The sequence below is a fragment of the Scomber japonicus genome, chromosome 5 (genome assembly GCF_027409825.1).
Source record: "Scomber japonicus isolate fScoJap1 chromosome 5, fScoJap1.pri, whole genome shotgun sequence".
Lineage (NCBI taxonomy): Eukaryota > Metazoa > Chordata > Actinopteri > Scombriformes > Scombridae > Scomber > Scomber japonicus.
The window spans coordinates 29702498-29717810 of record NC_070582.1 but is presented as its reverse complement, the minus strand read 5'-3'; the positions used below and the strand labels follow the sequence as shown (position 1 = coordinate 29717810).

Sequence of the window (15313 nt, the reverse complement as noted above, 5' to 3'; positions counted from 1 at the left end):
GGGTTTAGACAATGCTAAGCACGTCTTCATGTGTCGCCAAAGGAGCAAAAAGAAACAGTCTTTGTTGCTGTGATTGTACGGAAGTGAGTGTGAGTGAGGAATGAAATGTCCACAAGCTGTGGTGCCAACTCATATGGCTGCTGGCTGCTCCAAATATCCAGACAAGCTGCCTGATGACCTCACTTGCTAATCTGCATATGACTGTTTTTTGTTTTTTTATATGAGAAGCTCTGTGATCATCAAACTAGTTTGGGTTCTACATGGAATAAAGTAGTATGCTGGTTTCCATCATAATAATGAGCTGTCAAATGCATTTAGAGTATCTGTATTAAAGGAGTAAGTATATAATAAATATATAATGTAGTTCATTCACTTTTAAATCATTTTTACATGTATTGAACATCTCTACAACAGACTCAGAGCTAGGCCTGTCACGATAACTACTTTTGTTGGACGATCTATTGTCTCAGAAATAATCGTGATAAACGATATTATTGCCATTTAAAGATCATTTTATAACACTGCTATAATTATAATATAATAGCATTTGGATAGTGGGCACTATGCTTCTGTAAAAACACAGACTGCCATTATGGGTCGGGACAGAGTTATTTACATTTAATTCCATATAAGCGGCACCGCTCACTTCACTCGGTGAGGAATGGACCACTTGATTAGCCAATGTGACATGAATAGCCTCTTAGCTTTAAAGTCCACATATAAACATGATGATGTTGATAATTACCTTATTGTACAATAAGTTGATAACGTAATTATTGTGACAGGCCTAATTAGAGTCTTTATACTGTGGATATTCTTTAATCTCAGCTCTTTTATATATTTTAATCAGCTGACTTTGTACAGTATGTTGTTTAATGAGAAATCATTTGGTAACTACACCAGCTAAACATGGGTCCACTCTCCTGAAGAAATGAAGAAATGGTGACCGACAACTGGGATGACATAATATCAAATAAATGGATCATTAATTAGATCTTTATAGCTCATGTCTGACTTGAAACTCAGCATCTAGGGTGCATTGTGGGGTTACGTACGCTCAGCGATGACCAGGGGCGGGTAGAACAGGAAGTAGCCCACCAGCTCAGCGGTCAGCTGGTTGAGGAGGCCGCTGGAGATGGTTCCGTTGAGAACTGCGTCCTGGTTCTTCACCACGTACACCAGAGAGACAGACGGAGTACCTGCCTCCTGGGACACACTCTGGATCTGAGGACAAACAGACCAACACATCGATTCAATATTTTATTTACTCGGTTACTATGTGCCTCACAGGGCCAATACAAGAATTATTTTATAATTCTTTATTCATTGCACACACACAAACAGGCAGCAGTGGGCATATGTATAATTCAGACATTTATACAGAAATATCTATGAGTATAATACTAAATGTCTAAGATTCCCATGAAGAATGCATAACCGAGCTCCAGACACAGTATGACACTTTGAATGAACAATGGGTTTTTTTCCCCATATATAATAAGACCTCCGTGGTTTTCTGAAAACAATGCGACTGACTCACCATAGTAGAGTGGATGACGATACAAGATACGTGGAATTCCCATCACATTTCCTCGACGAGTATAAATATTTCAGAAAATAAATTATGAATGGACCCTATATCTGCCTCTGCTTGCTGGGACCTATTTTATGATTATGATGGCATGTGCATATATATCCCAGCAGTCATGAGAGCACCTTGACAGCCATGAGAGAAAGCGACAGAAAATGAGAAAAGTAGGAGGAGGAAGGAGCGGAGAACGAGAGGAGTGAAAAGAACTGAAATGGGTTTACGCGTAAAACAAGCACTGTAGAAGGAATTAGCTTTGATTGTGCCTCCGGAAAATAAACCGTTATGTGCCTCTGCGGTCGCTGCCTACTTTAAGTGTAAATTGCTACCAAAGCTGTCTGACTTTTGTGACCTTTTATTGAAATATTACACAGCAATTTCCTGTGTTTTTATGTGTTCATTTGCAGTAAAGCAACAATGTGGTTGTAATGTAGCTGTCATGTAAAAACTTGTGCTATGAGTGTCCAGAATTTCAACTAGAGCTTAATTATTCATGTTTAGCTTAATTAGCATACTATATGTAAATGTGTGATGTGCTTTAATAGCCTCCGTGAAGCTATTGCAGTACCTCTACGGTGAGCCTGCTGTAGGTCTCCAGCACTTTGTCCTGAGCCTCTTCAAAGGCGTTCTCCAGCCTCTGCTCCAACATCTGGACGAAACTGCACGAGTAGATGTTGTCTGTGGGGCCAACAAACCTTAACACTGTGGTGGTGGTTGGAGGGAAGGGGGAGACAGAAAATTATAGTTAGAAAAAAGTGTCATGGACATAAGTACAAATTGAAGATAGCGAGGGAAATTATTTTGAGACAATGTATTTAATCAAGCTGAATGTGGAATTGGCATCTGGAACTGTGGTGATGGTATTAATGAAAGTAGCGCTCTAGATAGATATTGTCCTGAGTGGAGAGAGAGAGAGAGAAAGAGGATTATCGCCTTTATCTAGAATGAGAACAGACTAAAAAAGAGTTGTTGTCTCTGTCAGTGTGATTCAGCTCCGCACTGGGGAGAAACAGGGTAAACAATATTGAGTCCATCAGCAGATTACAGAAGATGTTATTAACGTTGTCACAGTCTCATGTTTTTGCCGGTTGCCTCCGTTCTCTCAACGCGCTCTGTCTTTCTCCGCTGTTTTTAAAACCTCTGAAAAAGGACAGGGATAGGAGAGGATAGGTGGAACAATATTCTGACCTAAATTCAAACGTTTCATCCCAAAAAACAGGCTTTAAGACTCTACATCCCTCACCGGTCTCATAGTCTAGCAACACATTTGCAGGCACAAACAGTGTTGACCCAGTTGGTAATCTTATGCAAATGATGCTGTGGCTGGTAAATTGGTATACTCTGTATTAATGGTTTACGGGCTGAACAAGCCAGAAATGGGTTTTTGTTCCTGCTTAAAGTGTTTACTTCACACACAGTTCAGCCTAATATGGGAAGAGCCTTTACTGCAGTATACATTACAATGTAAACAATGAAATATGTCATCTGGCCAAGTAACATAGTTATATGATGGGAAACATTAAGGACATAGCTCAAAACCATATTGTTTCCCTGCCACTATGTGTAGATTTTTAACATGTCTGAGTTAGCCGTCACTTAGTGGTAATATGTGTAATTTTACTTTATTTAAGTTTTTTAAAAGATTTGACGAGGACTGACATTTTTCTACAAACTAAAATGTATTCATTACCGTGCCATTTGAGGGCATATTGCCACCTTAAAACCTTTAAAAAAATGTATCTGACTAACAGTTGCCTAGTTACACATCTCATTTATTGTACCCAATTTTGATTAAACCACACCAATTTATTTAAGGTGGAAGCTTCAATGGCTGAGTTCCCATGGAAACCACGCTCGAGCAGCTCTGTGGATGAATTTACTAGCTCGCATGCTATTTCCTAGCTCTCTCCTAGCGGGTGTCTGGTGTTGAGCATAGTCTTCATTCTGAAGGACTATGCGTTAACAATGAATCAAGCATAGAGGCTATATTATGTGTAACTTACAAAATAGTGCTCCGAATGTCATGAATTTACTGTTTATCAGACCACAAATGTGACACGAATTAGGGAGCTAGTTAGCATGCTATCTCCTATCAGCTAGCTGCTAGGAGATAGCATGCTAACTAGCTAGGACCTAGCTCTATGTTCAGTGGCTGTCTGGTGTTGAGTAATGGGAAACATTTATTCTGAGTTAACAGGATGAATCACGCATAGAGGTTGTATTATTATAAGCTATAAGCTATAATATTACTAAAATATGCTATTTATTTATCTATTATTTTTTATTGTTCTTTATTCTTTTTCTCATTGCTGCTCCTCTATTCTATTTTACTGTCCACCACCTGCTTTAATAATGATAAAGTTTCCCCATTGTGGGACTAATAAAGGAATATCTTATCTTATTTCATAACTGCAGTCAGTTCAAAGGCCTCTAGTAAGTAAGTAATGTAATTCAGTATGTGTCAATCTTACCACTCATGAAGTTCAGCTTTTCCAATGCTGTCGAAGTTATTGTTCATGATAGAGACTGGCTGGGGGGTTGAAACTATTAAACTATGCTAGCTATTATTAACTATGCACCCATCTTGTATGTTATACAGGAATAGATGAATATCTTTAACACATCTGCTGTTTCCATAAAGAGTGTGCCTCAACTGAATATCTGTCATTGATTAACATTCTAATAAGATACATGCAATATAGTTATAGGTCATTTGTTAAAGTCCATCAAGTCCCTGATTCCTGTTCATGGATGTTTTGTCACAAAATCTTAACGCATACCAGGTTGTTATATAATCTATCTTCAGTTAATGGTATGGTCATTGACCTGTTATTTTTCTCAGATCACTGTAACTATTTTGCAATATATTCTCGGAAAATTTTGCATAATTTGTATTCTTAGGATTCTGATACTGCTGCCTGATGAAAAATGTGTATTAAAGATTACTGATGCGATGGCAATAACTTCTGAGTTTGTGTTTGTGGAGCAACATTAGCATTTATTTACACATATTACATGTAGGAATTAAACCCTTAAACCCTTTGTCAATATAAAAACATGAGCGCAGCTTTAAGAGATGGCATTATGCAAAAACAATCTACATCCTACATACATTCTATCTTTTTAACTGCATTTAATCTCGACACTTAACCAACATGATATTACTAACTAATAATTCTTGGTTAAAAATGCAATCTGCATATCTGTCTTGTAAAATAACAATGTGTTAATTGCACTGATTTTCCTCCCGTTGTTCCCACAAGACTCAGTGTAGATATATATGTGTGTGTGTGTGTGTGTGTGTGTGTGTGTGTGTGTGTGTGTGTGTGTGTGTGTGTGTGTGTGCGTGTGTGTGCATGCAGAAATGTGTTTTTTAAGAGGCTTAAGAGGCTGACTAAATGAATGGACCAATTTGCCTTTACTTTGCAATCATGGGAGTTTGTATGGGATTTAGGGTATCAGAGAAGAGTAAAGGAGAGCAGACATGTAATCAGAATTTTCTAATTTTGTCTCTGCTCTACTCTTCCCCTGTGTCCCACTCTCTGTTCTCTCACTGCATTTTTTTCTATCTCTCAGCTCTCCCTCTGCTCATATTCTCTCCCTCCTCCTTCCTCTCTGCATACTAATCTTTATTATTTTCACCTCCGGTATTAACATCATCTGACTATAATCATGTTTTTTTTATTGTTGTTGTCGTATTCTTATCTTACTTTCTATCAGATTTCATCACCTGTTTTCAGCTGCAGGTGGATGCTTGGAGAAGGCACCCAGGTTGCCACGGGAACCAGAACGGCCTTAACCAATGGTGTGTGCTGCCTGATGTCCGACAGCAGCTTGTCAAAGCCGTAAACATTCAGCGCCTCAACCACTAAGGAGGAGATGTAGACGGTTTTAGCGCTGGCTACGTAGTAACCCAGCGTCACGTTGCTGGGGCCGCACTCCTCACGTTCCACCTGCGACAGACAGAGAGAGAGAAAGAGAGGCGGGAAGAGAGAGAGAGGGGAAGAATTCAAGATGTAACCCTTTTTTCCACTATATTAATTCCAACAGAAGCTGTGCACATACAGTCTTAAAAAAACATTGTGTTTGTGTATCTGGAGGATTTGTCTTCTTATTTCAAAGAACTGCATAGAACCAAACAAGCAATATCAAGAGGAAACCAGGTGAAACATGCTTAGAAGAGTCTACTGGAGAAGAGGTTTAAATCATCCTTTTCTAATACGTGTTGTACTTGAGCTGTGTTGCCTGATATCAGACAGAATTGTCAACTCGTTACACTTCATTTCCAGAATCAGTCAGCTCGGTGGAGTGGGTGGATTCAAAGGTCTGGACTAAAGCAATGAGCTACAGGTTTAGAATACAAATGTATCAGACTGTGAATATTTATAATCCTTGCTTCTTTTTTTTTTCTTTAAAGCCAAATCTGGCTGGAGGGCATATTTTAGCTTTAGCCTTCAACAGTCATAAATCTGACTAACTGTGGCCTGGAAAAACACATACAGACAACAATTGGTGGTGAGTCAAAGCTTGTATTTCTGGAACTGTGCGCCGCCCACCTTCCTCTACCCTCCACCTTCAACCGCGCCGAGCAGCTGTTTCCTCTTTCCTCATCCTCATCCTCTCCTCTCTCCAACAAAGCTCACAATGATTTGAAAACAACACCTCGCTGTCACCTTTTGTTTAAAGGCATTTTCCGCCGCGGGCACTCGCCAAAGCTTCAGCCCCAGTTTCCCAAGCAGCCCTTTAGTTTTAATTACATTCAGCGACATCGTCCTTTTATACCAACAACCCACCTTTGGGTTTTGCATTTCATTAGAGGATCCTTCAGTACGTTTTTGTTTCTTAGGAATGAGCAAGGAATTCAATTCAGGCTATTTTCTTTAGTTTTTATATGATGCCATATTTAGGACTGTAAAGGATTTCATGTCCTCATGTCCTCCTACACCAACAGCTCATACGGTGGCCATTTAGAAACTAAAGTACCTCATTTCATATATCACTTAAAAATGCATTAAATCCTATGATGTAATCCTCCAACCATCAAAAATGTGGTGTTTTCCATTGTGTCTTTATAACAAATGTAGTTATAGCAGACATAAGGAACTTCCAGTTAATAGATGTTTGATATAACAGAATAAGATCAACTGCTGTTGGTTTATTACTAACAAAGCTGAAATAAAATCAGGGATGCAGCCTTTGTTAATGATTCCCCAAAACTATGGAGCACACTACGTATAGATATCAGGGAATACAGGGAATAGTACTTTTTCAATTTAGCCTTTAACTAACTTTTCTATTAGTCATCTTCACACTAATGCACTACTGAACTTCTTTTAAAATGTTGCATTTTACTTGATTTTATATGTGTTGTATTTATTCTACTTTTTAGCTACTTTTACTATGTACTATTTTTACTATTTTCAAATTATTGCTATTTCTATTTTTCATCTTGTTTTATATTTAGAATTTTTTTCTTTCCTATTTTTTTCTCTGTTCTTTTTTAACATGTTTTATTCTCCTTTTAAGTCCTTTTAATGTGAAGCACTTAGTGTATGTCATTTCTTTAGTTATATTATTATTATCATATGTTATCATATAGCCTATCGTGGTCAGTTTTAAGCAACTGACTGACAAGTAATAAACAGTTAACTTTTCATGAGGATTTTCAGTATTAATGGAGCATGAACAGTATACACTTATAATCCAGGATAACTTAAGTCACCCCAAAAGCACAAATTTTTATTTAAGTCCCTGTTCCGATTTTGCACAAGTTCCAGGTTTTCATGAACAAGGTTATCTAGATAAACTTGAAGACCTTGGAACATATAGAGGACAGTTGAACTCAGCATTAACTTTGTGTAAATGTGTATAAATAATCAATGTCCAACAGCACACTCCTGGACAGTAGTTAATAGGTTATTAATTGGTGAATAAATATGTAAAGTTTGTTTTTGTAAATAAGGAAGAATGAATGTATGGATGGATGGACACACATGCATGATTCATTTGTTGTTCATATGAATGTTTAAATCTAAGATATCTTTATAATAGCTTACTACAATGTTAAAGTGTGCATTAGACATCTCTTTAATGATTATGCACAAGCACTCGCTTTATGATTAAAGATTTTCGGGTTGTTTATACATTTTTGGAAATTTAAATGTAGTGAGTTTCTAAATGTATCTAAAGCAGCTGACAATATAAGATTATATATATGATGTATGAGGATATACAGTATAGGGATATATGATTATATATATATGATTACAACTACACTGTGCTCTCAAACAGTCATTCATTTTACCAGTCATGAATGCCTCAGGAGTGAAAATTGCTGACAAATACATTAAAAAACTGCTAAAAATGTGTTTCCATCTGATTACAGCTACACTACTGTGAGTAATAAATCATTTATTATCGGTTAAACAGCTTATAATTGCTAAATTCAGGGTTACGTTGAAGTGATAACCCATTCTGAATCCCTAATACACTCTGCAAGAAGGTTGACTTCTGTCTGCTTACTTACAGAGCATTGTTGTGTCTAGTACTGCCAATCAGACCTGACCTTGCCCTCTGCCGCCACTTCTTTCTCCTTGGCAACATTTTACAGAGGTGAAAACGGCCAATTTTGCAAGCAATTATATTGTTCAATGATGCATCGCATTAAATGCTGCTGCGTGCATAATTCCATGTTGTTTGACAAACCCCTTTCACTGCTGCAGCCAATATTAGCCCATCAACAATCCCTTAAAACACTGCAGACGTATCATGGCTTTTAAGGTCGGGCCAATTTTATACCTTGTTGTTGCTGCTGTTGTCTCTCAATAGACTGATCCACATTGCCAAATAATAGTCTATGTTATCTGATGGAGAGGGAGCTGAGCAGTGTGTGTGTATGTGTGTGTGGCAGGGGTAGATGAAAGTGGACTGGAGCTCAGAGACACTGAGTCACTCCCAGTGCAGGCTCACAAACAACTGGATAAAAATAGAAAAAGCAGACAGACAGAGAGATGAAGAGAGGCAGGTGGACTGACAGAGAGGCAGGCAGGCAGGCAAGCAGGCACGACAGGCCGACCAACAGACAGGTTGGCAGAAAATCAATCGACCTAAACCAAGGCAGCGATCAGATAGGGGAGATGGAGAAAGGGGGGCAATATGAGAAGTGTAAATATTGAGAAATATAGAGGAGAGGATAGAGAGAGAGAGAGAGAGAGAGAGAGAGGGAGAGAGAGAGAGAGAGAGATTGCTTGAGATAGAGAGGATAGACAGAGAAGACAAAGAGGAAATAGAAATAGACACAGTGGTTGAAAAGAAACATACTCCAAGAGAGGCTGGACGGATCAAAACAAAAGTGATACACAAACACACAAAGGCAGCAGAAGAGAAAGATCACTTCACTGCACTGCTATGATGCAGGAAAAAAAAAGATTCTGGACTTATTTGCCTTTACTTAAAGTGTATATATTTGAAACAGTGTTGGGGAGTAACTAGTAAATGAAAAAATGTGTAATTAAATTGAAATGACTTATGAAAATGTTGATGATGACAAAGGGGGTTACATCTGAAGTCAGACCTTAAAGATTTTTTTCTAATTTTGTACTATTTAACATGTAACTGAATACATATATTGTTGTTTTTAATTCTTTGAAATCAATATTTTTTATATTTTGTAAATAAATCAGGATAATGGAGAACACATGGGCTTAAATGGTGCAACAGTACCAATTAAACCATCAAATATCTTTTTTAATTTTATTCTAAAATCTACATGAACTAATGAATACATTTTCAAATGAGAGATAAATCTTTTTTATAAGAAATGATCTGAGAGTGTGTATGTGTGTATGTGTGTGTGTGTGTGTGTGTGTGTGTGTGTGTGTCTAATCAACAGGTCATTTCTACTCAGACTGGAACACCATCTGCACACCTATCTCTCTCCGTTTGTCTCTAGCACCATTCAGATGAGTCCTCGTGAGGTGAATGAGCGAGAGGAGCAAACGGTGAATGCTGTAGATTATTGTGAAGTGATGACACGTTATAAAAACAGGACACCTCAGCAGACAAATAGAGCTTGCACCCTGGCAACATTACAATGTAAAGATTAGATTATTTGATCACATTAGCATCGGAAAGAAAAACACTTTTTACCCAACGTAACGAAGCAGGTGCACATTTGAGGTCGTACGATTTACGTGGAGAGCATAATAGACCTGTTGGAGTTGGCGTTAAGTATATTGAATGCAAATGTTAAAAGGGTTTATTACAGGCAAAGCAAACTAAGGCTCTGAAAACCATTTAACATTGTAAATGTTCTGTACTACACCAATTTATTTCTAATGACACAGCCTTGTACTAACATGTAAAAGTCAATTCACTGTCTATGAGCCACTGACCTGCATTTACTACCTACTGAGCTCTGTTTATTGACCTTTGACCTTTATTTACCAGCCACTGACTCGCATTTACTGGCCAATGAGCTGCGTTTATTAGCTACCTTTGTCATGACATAAATTTACTAGTCACATCTGTTTATTAGCCTTTGACCTAATGTGAGTTACTTTTGACCAAATCAGTTTACCAGTCACTGACTTGTGGTTATATTTATCGGTTACTGGTGATTCACACGCAGTTACACACCAGTGAACTGTGTTTATGTGCCGTTGACCTGTGGTAACCCCTACTGACTGCACCTGTAATGCATGCTGACCTGTGCAAAGACGGTGGTGTCATTCAAGGCTCTTTGCAGGGCGTGGCTCAGTCCTTTGGATAGATTCTGTTTCAGGATTAAGTCCAAACGGTTCCTGCGCATCTCAATGGACAAAACTGAGAAGAAAGAAACATTTAAATATCAGATTTCAGCAACTGTGTATACATGTGTGTACATGCAAACTCTCTATCCCTGTTTGTATCATGAATTTCAACTCAATTTAACCAAACTTTTAGTCTAAATTAATTTAAAAAAATAACCCCATGCTTAATAGAGTCCCTCCAGCACCATGGAGCTGAAAAGCATATAAAATCTTTGCCCAAGGACATTTTCTTCAGCGGGGTGCACATGTGGTCACAGAAGCTTGGCCTCTGCTTAAATGTCTTGGCTAATGTGAACACCTGCTGCCAACCCCAGGAAAGACATTGGTAATACCACGCTATCTCTGGTAAATGGAGTGAAAGGCTACAGTCTCCAGCTTAATATTAATCTAAAATGCTTATGCTCGGGGAAAAGCTGCTTTAATTAATTTGTGTGCATGTAATTACATCGTGTAGCATAATAGGTACATTGTGCCCAAACTTCTGAAATGGTATTGTGCATGTATCTATTATTATAAATAATATCAGAATTTTTCCAGGAGAGTGGCTAAAGCCAGGCTGTACATGCTGTTGAGTATGTTTGGGGTGATTCGATAGGATTACTGAAGTGATAGTAAAGAATCTATTCATCACTATTAAACAATTCCCACTTTGGTAGTTTTTGTGTAATTCCTATGTACAATTGTTCCAATGATTCTTAGACTTTTCTTACTCAAATGAATGAAGGCTTTTTACCTGTTCTGACCCAGTACTTTTCGGTAATGTTGCATGGTAGAGGACCTTCCTCCGTGCTGGTGATGGTTGGAGGTTCTGTGGTTGTAGTAGGAGGTGGCGTGGTCCGGATCGGAACAAACATAGTGGTGGCAGCTACCTTTGTTGTCGTTGTTGTGGTAGTGGTAGTGGTGGCAGCAGTAGTAGTTGCGGGTGTAGTAGTGGTAGTGGTGGTTGGAAGAGTAGTGGTGGTTGTGGTTGACGGGACAGTGGTGGTGGTGGTGGCAGGTGTTGTGGTAGTGGTGGTCGGCCGGGTCGTAGCTGCTGTGGTCGGTTTGAGGCTCGTCGTTTGCTGCGTGGTTGTAGAGGTGGTGGTGTTTGGTGGGACTGTCACAGCGCCCCCTGTGGTCATCTCCTGCGTCGTCATCTCAGGGGCGGTCACAGTTAGAGTGGTCCTTGAGGGCTTCGTCGTTGTTACGGTCGTCAGCTGAAGGCTGCCATTGGTCACAGTGTCCTGGCTTGTGGTGCTTGAAGCCATGGAGGATCCTGGTGGCGTGGGTGGTCTTACCGTGGTGGATGACGGCAAAGTCTGCGTTGAGGTGGTGGTGGTGGGTGACAGCGACGTGTTTATAGTGGTCGCTGAAGTGGTCGTCTGCCGTGAGATGTTTCTGGTGCGCGATGGCGCAGTGGTGTTCCACTGGTGGGTGGAGAAAGGGCTGGTGATGTTGGCAGGGAGTGTGACATCGTGGTCGCCCACTGTGGAAAGAAGTGACTCAGGAACAGTAGGGAGATCCCAGGCTGGCAGACTGCTCACGAACTCGTCTGTAGGCAAGAAAACATTTGAATATCAAAGATATTGGAGAATAAGTATGGTGGTATTTCACATTTTTATTATTGTCAACAAATCTCATGAAAACATCAAAGACAACAATCAGATGATGCTCCAAAGACTGGTATATCGTATTCATCTGTGCTATAGAACTCCACTGTTGTCCAAAAACTATTCAAAACACACCAGAGAACCACACCATTGCATGGCATGTGTCATTACAGTGTCAATACAGTCATTACAATGAACACAGGCACTGTAGTTTATTTTGAGCCAATCACACATACAGCATCCTGCTGCCGTAAATTCTCACCAGAGCACTGAACTGTATTTATACATACCGGAAAAAAGTCACAAACAAAAGCACTAATTACCCCTGTGTGACGAATGCATAAAACTACAGTGCCTGACTGTTTTAGGAAATTATTTAGCCTGTCTAAAAAATTAAGTTACATACTTGTGACCTGGCTTGGGCTTTCAGAAAGGAGGAATGGGCTTAGAGTTGAATTACAGACAGGTTTGAGAAGATGGAAATGTTTTGAAAGACGGTTTAACGCATCATTGATCTTGTTGTTGTCATGTGATTTGTTGGAATAAAGTTAAGCCAGTGTCCTTTAACATATAACATGAGATGATATGACAGAGTTGTATGCTCACAAAGGGGTCTAACAATGAGGATGGCAAAATAGTGATATGTTGCATTGCCTGAAACCAATGAACCTCTTCACCCTGTTCCATCTTACTCATGGCTTTGATGTGAATCTTAGAAATTCAATTGCAATTCACCCGGAATGCCTTGAAAATCCATTCACCCATTTAATCTCCACCTGGATGTGGATGCATGTGGACACTAACCCTAACAACATGTGAAGTAAACCAGGCTTGGCATTTTAATGTCAGGGGTTCATGTAATCCCTCTACATTATCTCGAGACAAAAAACGCTGACATGAGACGGTAAAGTGTGGAGGAGGCTGGAGTGAATAAGAGAGATGCAAGCAATCCTTTCACACCGAGAAGTATCCAGATTCTCTTTTCATCCTTTCTTCACCGCCAGCCAATGAGGACGTGTTGTATTGTGACTGTGACGTGATTTGTTGTGACAGAGGATACGGTGCGACGGATATGTGCTTTTGTTCACTCTTGTGTGGGAACGTGGGGGAATTACCTTGTTGATGATGTCATTGTTAGCATGATGTAACAAGATGTGGGAAGGCAAGGAGGCGGGAGCGAGGAGACTCTCAGACCTGCAAGGTGAGGGTCTACTATCTTGTTTACTTCAAGCTAATACGACATAATCTTCTACCAGCTGTGTTATGCGCTTCTTTGCTAATTTCTTAGGTTTTAATTTAACAAGCTAGTGAGGCTACTGCTTAGATCTGCTCTTTCTGTCATGTGACCTTTGCCTTGCAGGTAATAGCGGTCCCTTGAGAGTCTTGTAGGCGGCAGAAGGGAGACAGGACATGAAGATGATGAGGGAGGCAAAGATGACCACAATGATGAGGATGGCAATATCTTAAAGGTGATAACAAAATGGACGATAATGGTTCAATAGCTGGCTGTGATGATATCAACACTGAAAATTATATGGTGACACCAATGGTTAATACAAAATTTGATATCGAATCACAGTGAGTGTAGATGCACAGGAGGTTTCTAGTTGTCCATGTTTTCTTTTAGAATCTAAAATGGACTATGGTGTGGAAAGAAATTGAAACTTTGACTAGATAAACAAAACAAACAAAGATAAATATAATAAAATAAATTGAGTTATAAAACAGTAAAGCTGTAGCTTCAACAAAACAAGCCAGTTCCACTGTAAAAAGTTGGACTACAGTATATATATATGATAGAGCTATTATAACGCAGCACCGTACCCAAACTGGAGTTGCTGCTGCTGTTGGTGGAGTTGCTGCTAACATCAACAGGGGACACGGTGTCTGAGCTTGCTGCCTTACTGTCTCTGTTAGCAGCTGGGGAAGAGGGGGAAGAGGAGGAAGAGGAAGGCAAAGAGGATGCTTTTGTTGAAGAGGCGGAGGACGATGAGGAGGAGGCCTTAGATGACGATGAGGAGCTTATGGTCCAAGCAGCTTTAGACAGCAGTCCTAAAGGTTTTCCCACTGCTGGTGCCTGCAGCTCAGTGGTCTCTGCCAGCATGGTGAGGACTGAAGAGAAGGCTGCCTGCTCTCTCTGGCCCTCTCCGTGCGTCTGGAGCCTCTGTCGCCCCAGCCAGGCAGCTGAGTCCCTGGGCATATTTGGCTGGTCTCCTCCCTCTGCGTCCACCGGCCTCCATTCGGCCCCGACTCCAGCCCAGGCGCCGGTTCCGGTCATAATCCCTGTCTCGGCAAAGACTTTGCCACCTGCTCCGGCACGCACTCCTGCTTCTGTTTCAGTCCAAACCTCAGTCTCAGCAAAGACTTTGCCCTCTGGCCAAGCTCGGGGTTCGGCTCCAGGACTGACGTCAGTCCCATCCATCGCAGCTCTGTCTCCAGTCCCTGGGGTGGCTGAGAGGTTGGAGGGCACTGTGGGGTCCAGAGGCAAGACAGCCTGCCTCATTGACTCATGATGACCTCCCTCAGCTGTAGGAAACAGAGAGACAGAAGGACAAAGGAGGCACAAGGGAGAGGGGGATGGAGAGAGGGGTAGGAGAAAGAAAAAGCAGAAATAGTGTTTAATTAGCAGTTCTGGGTAGCAGCAGGACTGTGAGCTGCCAGTGACTTCTGTTTCAGTTCTTTAGTATCGCGTATATCATCTGCCCAAATGCACACACACACACACACAGACACTCGCACACAACTGGATTCCTCAAATCATTAGTCCTCCTAATGCCGCTGCAACTGTCCGACTCCCAGCAGATTTAAAACTGCTCTGGACACACACACACACACACGCACATACACACACATGCTCATCATGGGAATATACACAGTTGATCTCTACCCTCCTGCTCTCTGACAAATACACACATGCATATTCTTTGTCTTTCCCTCCTCTGTCTCGCACACACTTATCCAAAGGGATTAAAAAAGGAAAAGAAAAAAAAGCCCTTAAAAATGCTACTGTGGAAAAATAGTAATAATGTCTAAAGTAGGTCACTTATGTTTTTAGAGGATAAAGCATAGGGAATTAATTTAGATGTTCCAGAGTGCATAAATTAGGACACACACCCTAATCAGCTGTGATTTCACAGATACTAATCTGATCTGTTAGGTTAGCCATGCTAGCCCATGGATTTATTATTCCTAGAACATACACAACCACTCAAACTGTGGAAATGCATCAAATACGGCTCAGGGCTTAGACTAGCACTAATGAGACCAAAATGTATTTCCTGAACAAAGTTTGGTGCAAGTTACGGGATTTATAAGTAATGAATGTT

The 15313-nt window shown here is 40.2% G+C and overlaps 1 protein-coding gene across 1 annotated transcript in view; it reads right to left on the bottom strand.

The window, feature by feature from the left end:
- The window catches only part of kiaa1549la (KIAA1549-like a), a 99564-nt gene that overhangs the window by 45508 nt on the left and 38743 nt on the right, over positions 1-15313 (bottom strand). The window contains exons 2-7 of the mRNA XM_053319515.1: positions 13812-14513; positions 11132-11929; positions 10296-10411; positions 5319-5541; positions 2157-2290; positions 1056-1224 (exon numbers count right to left, since the gene is read on the bottom strand). Of these exons, the coding sequence (XP_053175490.1) occupies positions 1056-1224; positions 2157-2290; positions 5319-5541; positions 10296-10411; positions 11132-11929; positions 13812-14513 (2142 nt within the window). The remainder of the gene's footprint in view (positions 1-1055; positions 1225-2156; positions 2291-5318; positions 5542-10295; positions 10412-11131; positions 11930-13811; positions 14514-15313) is intronic.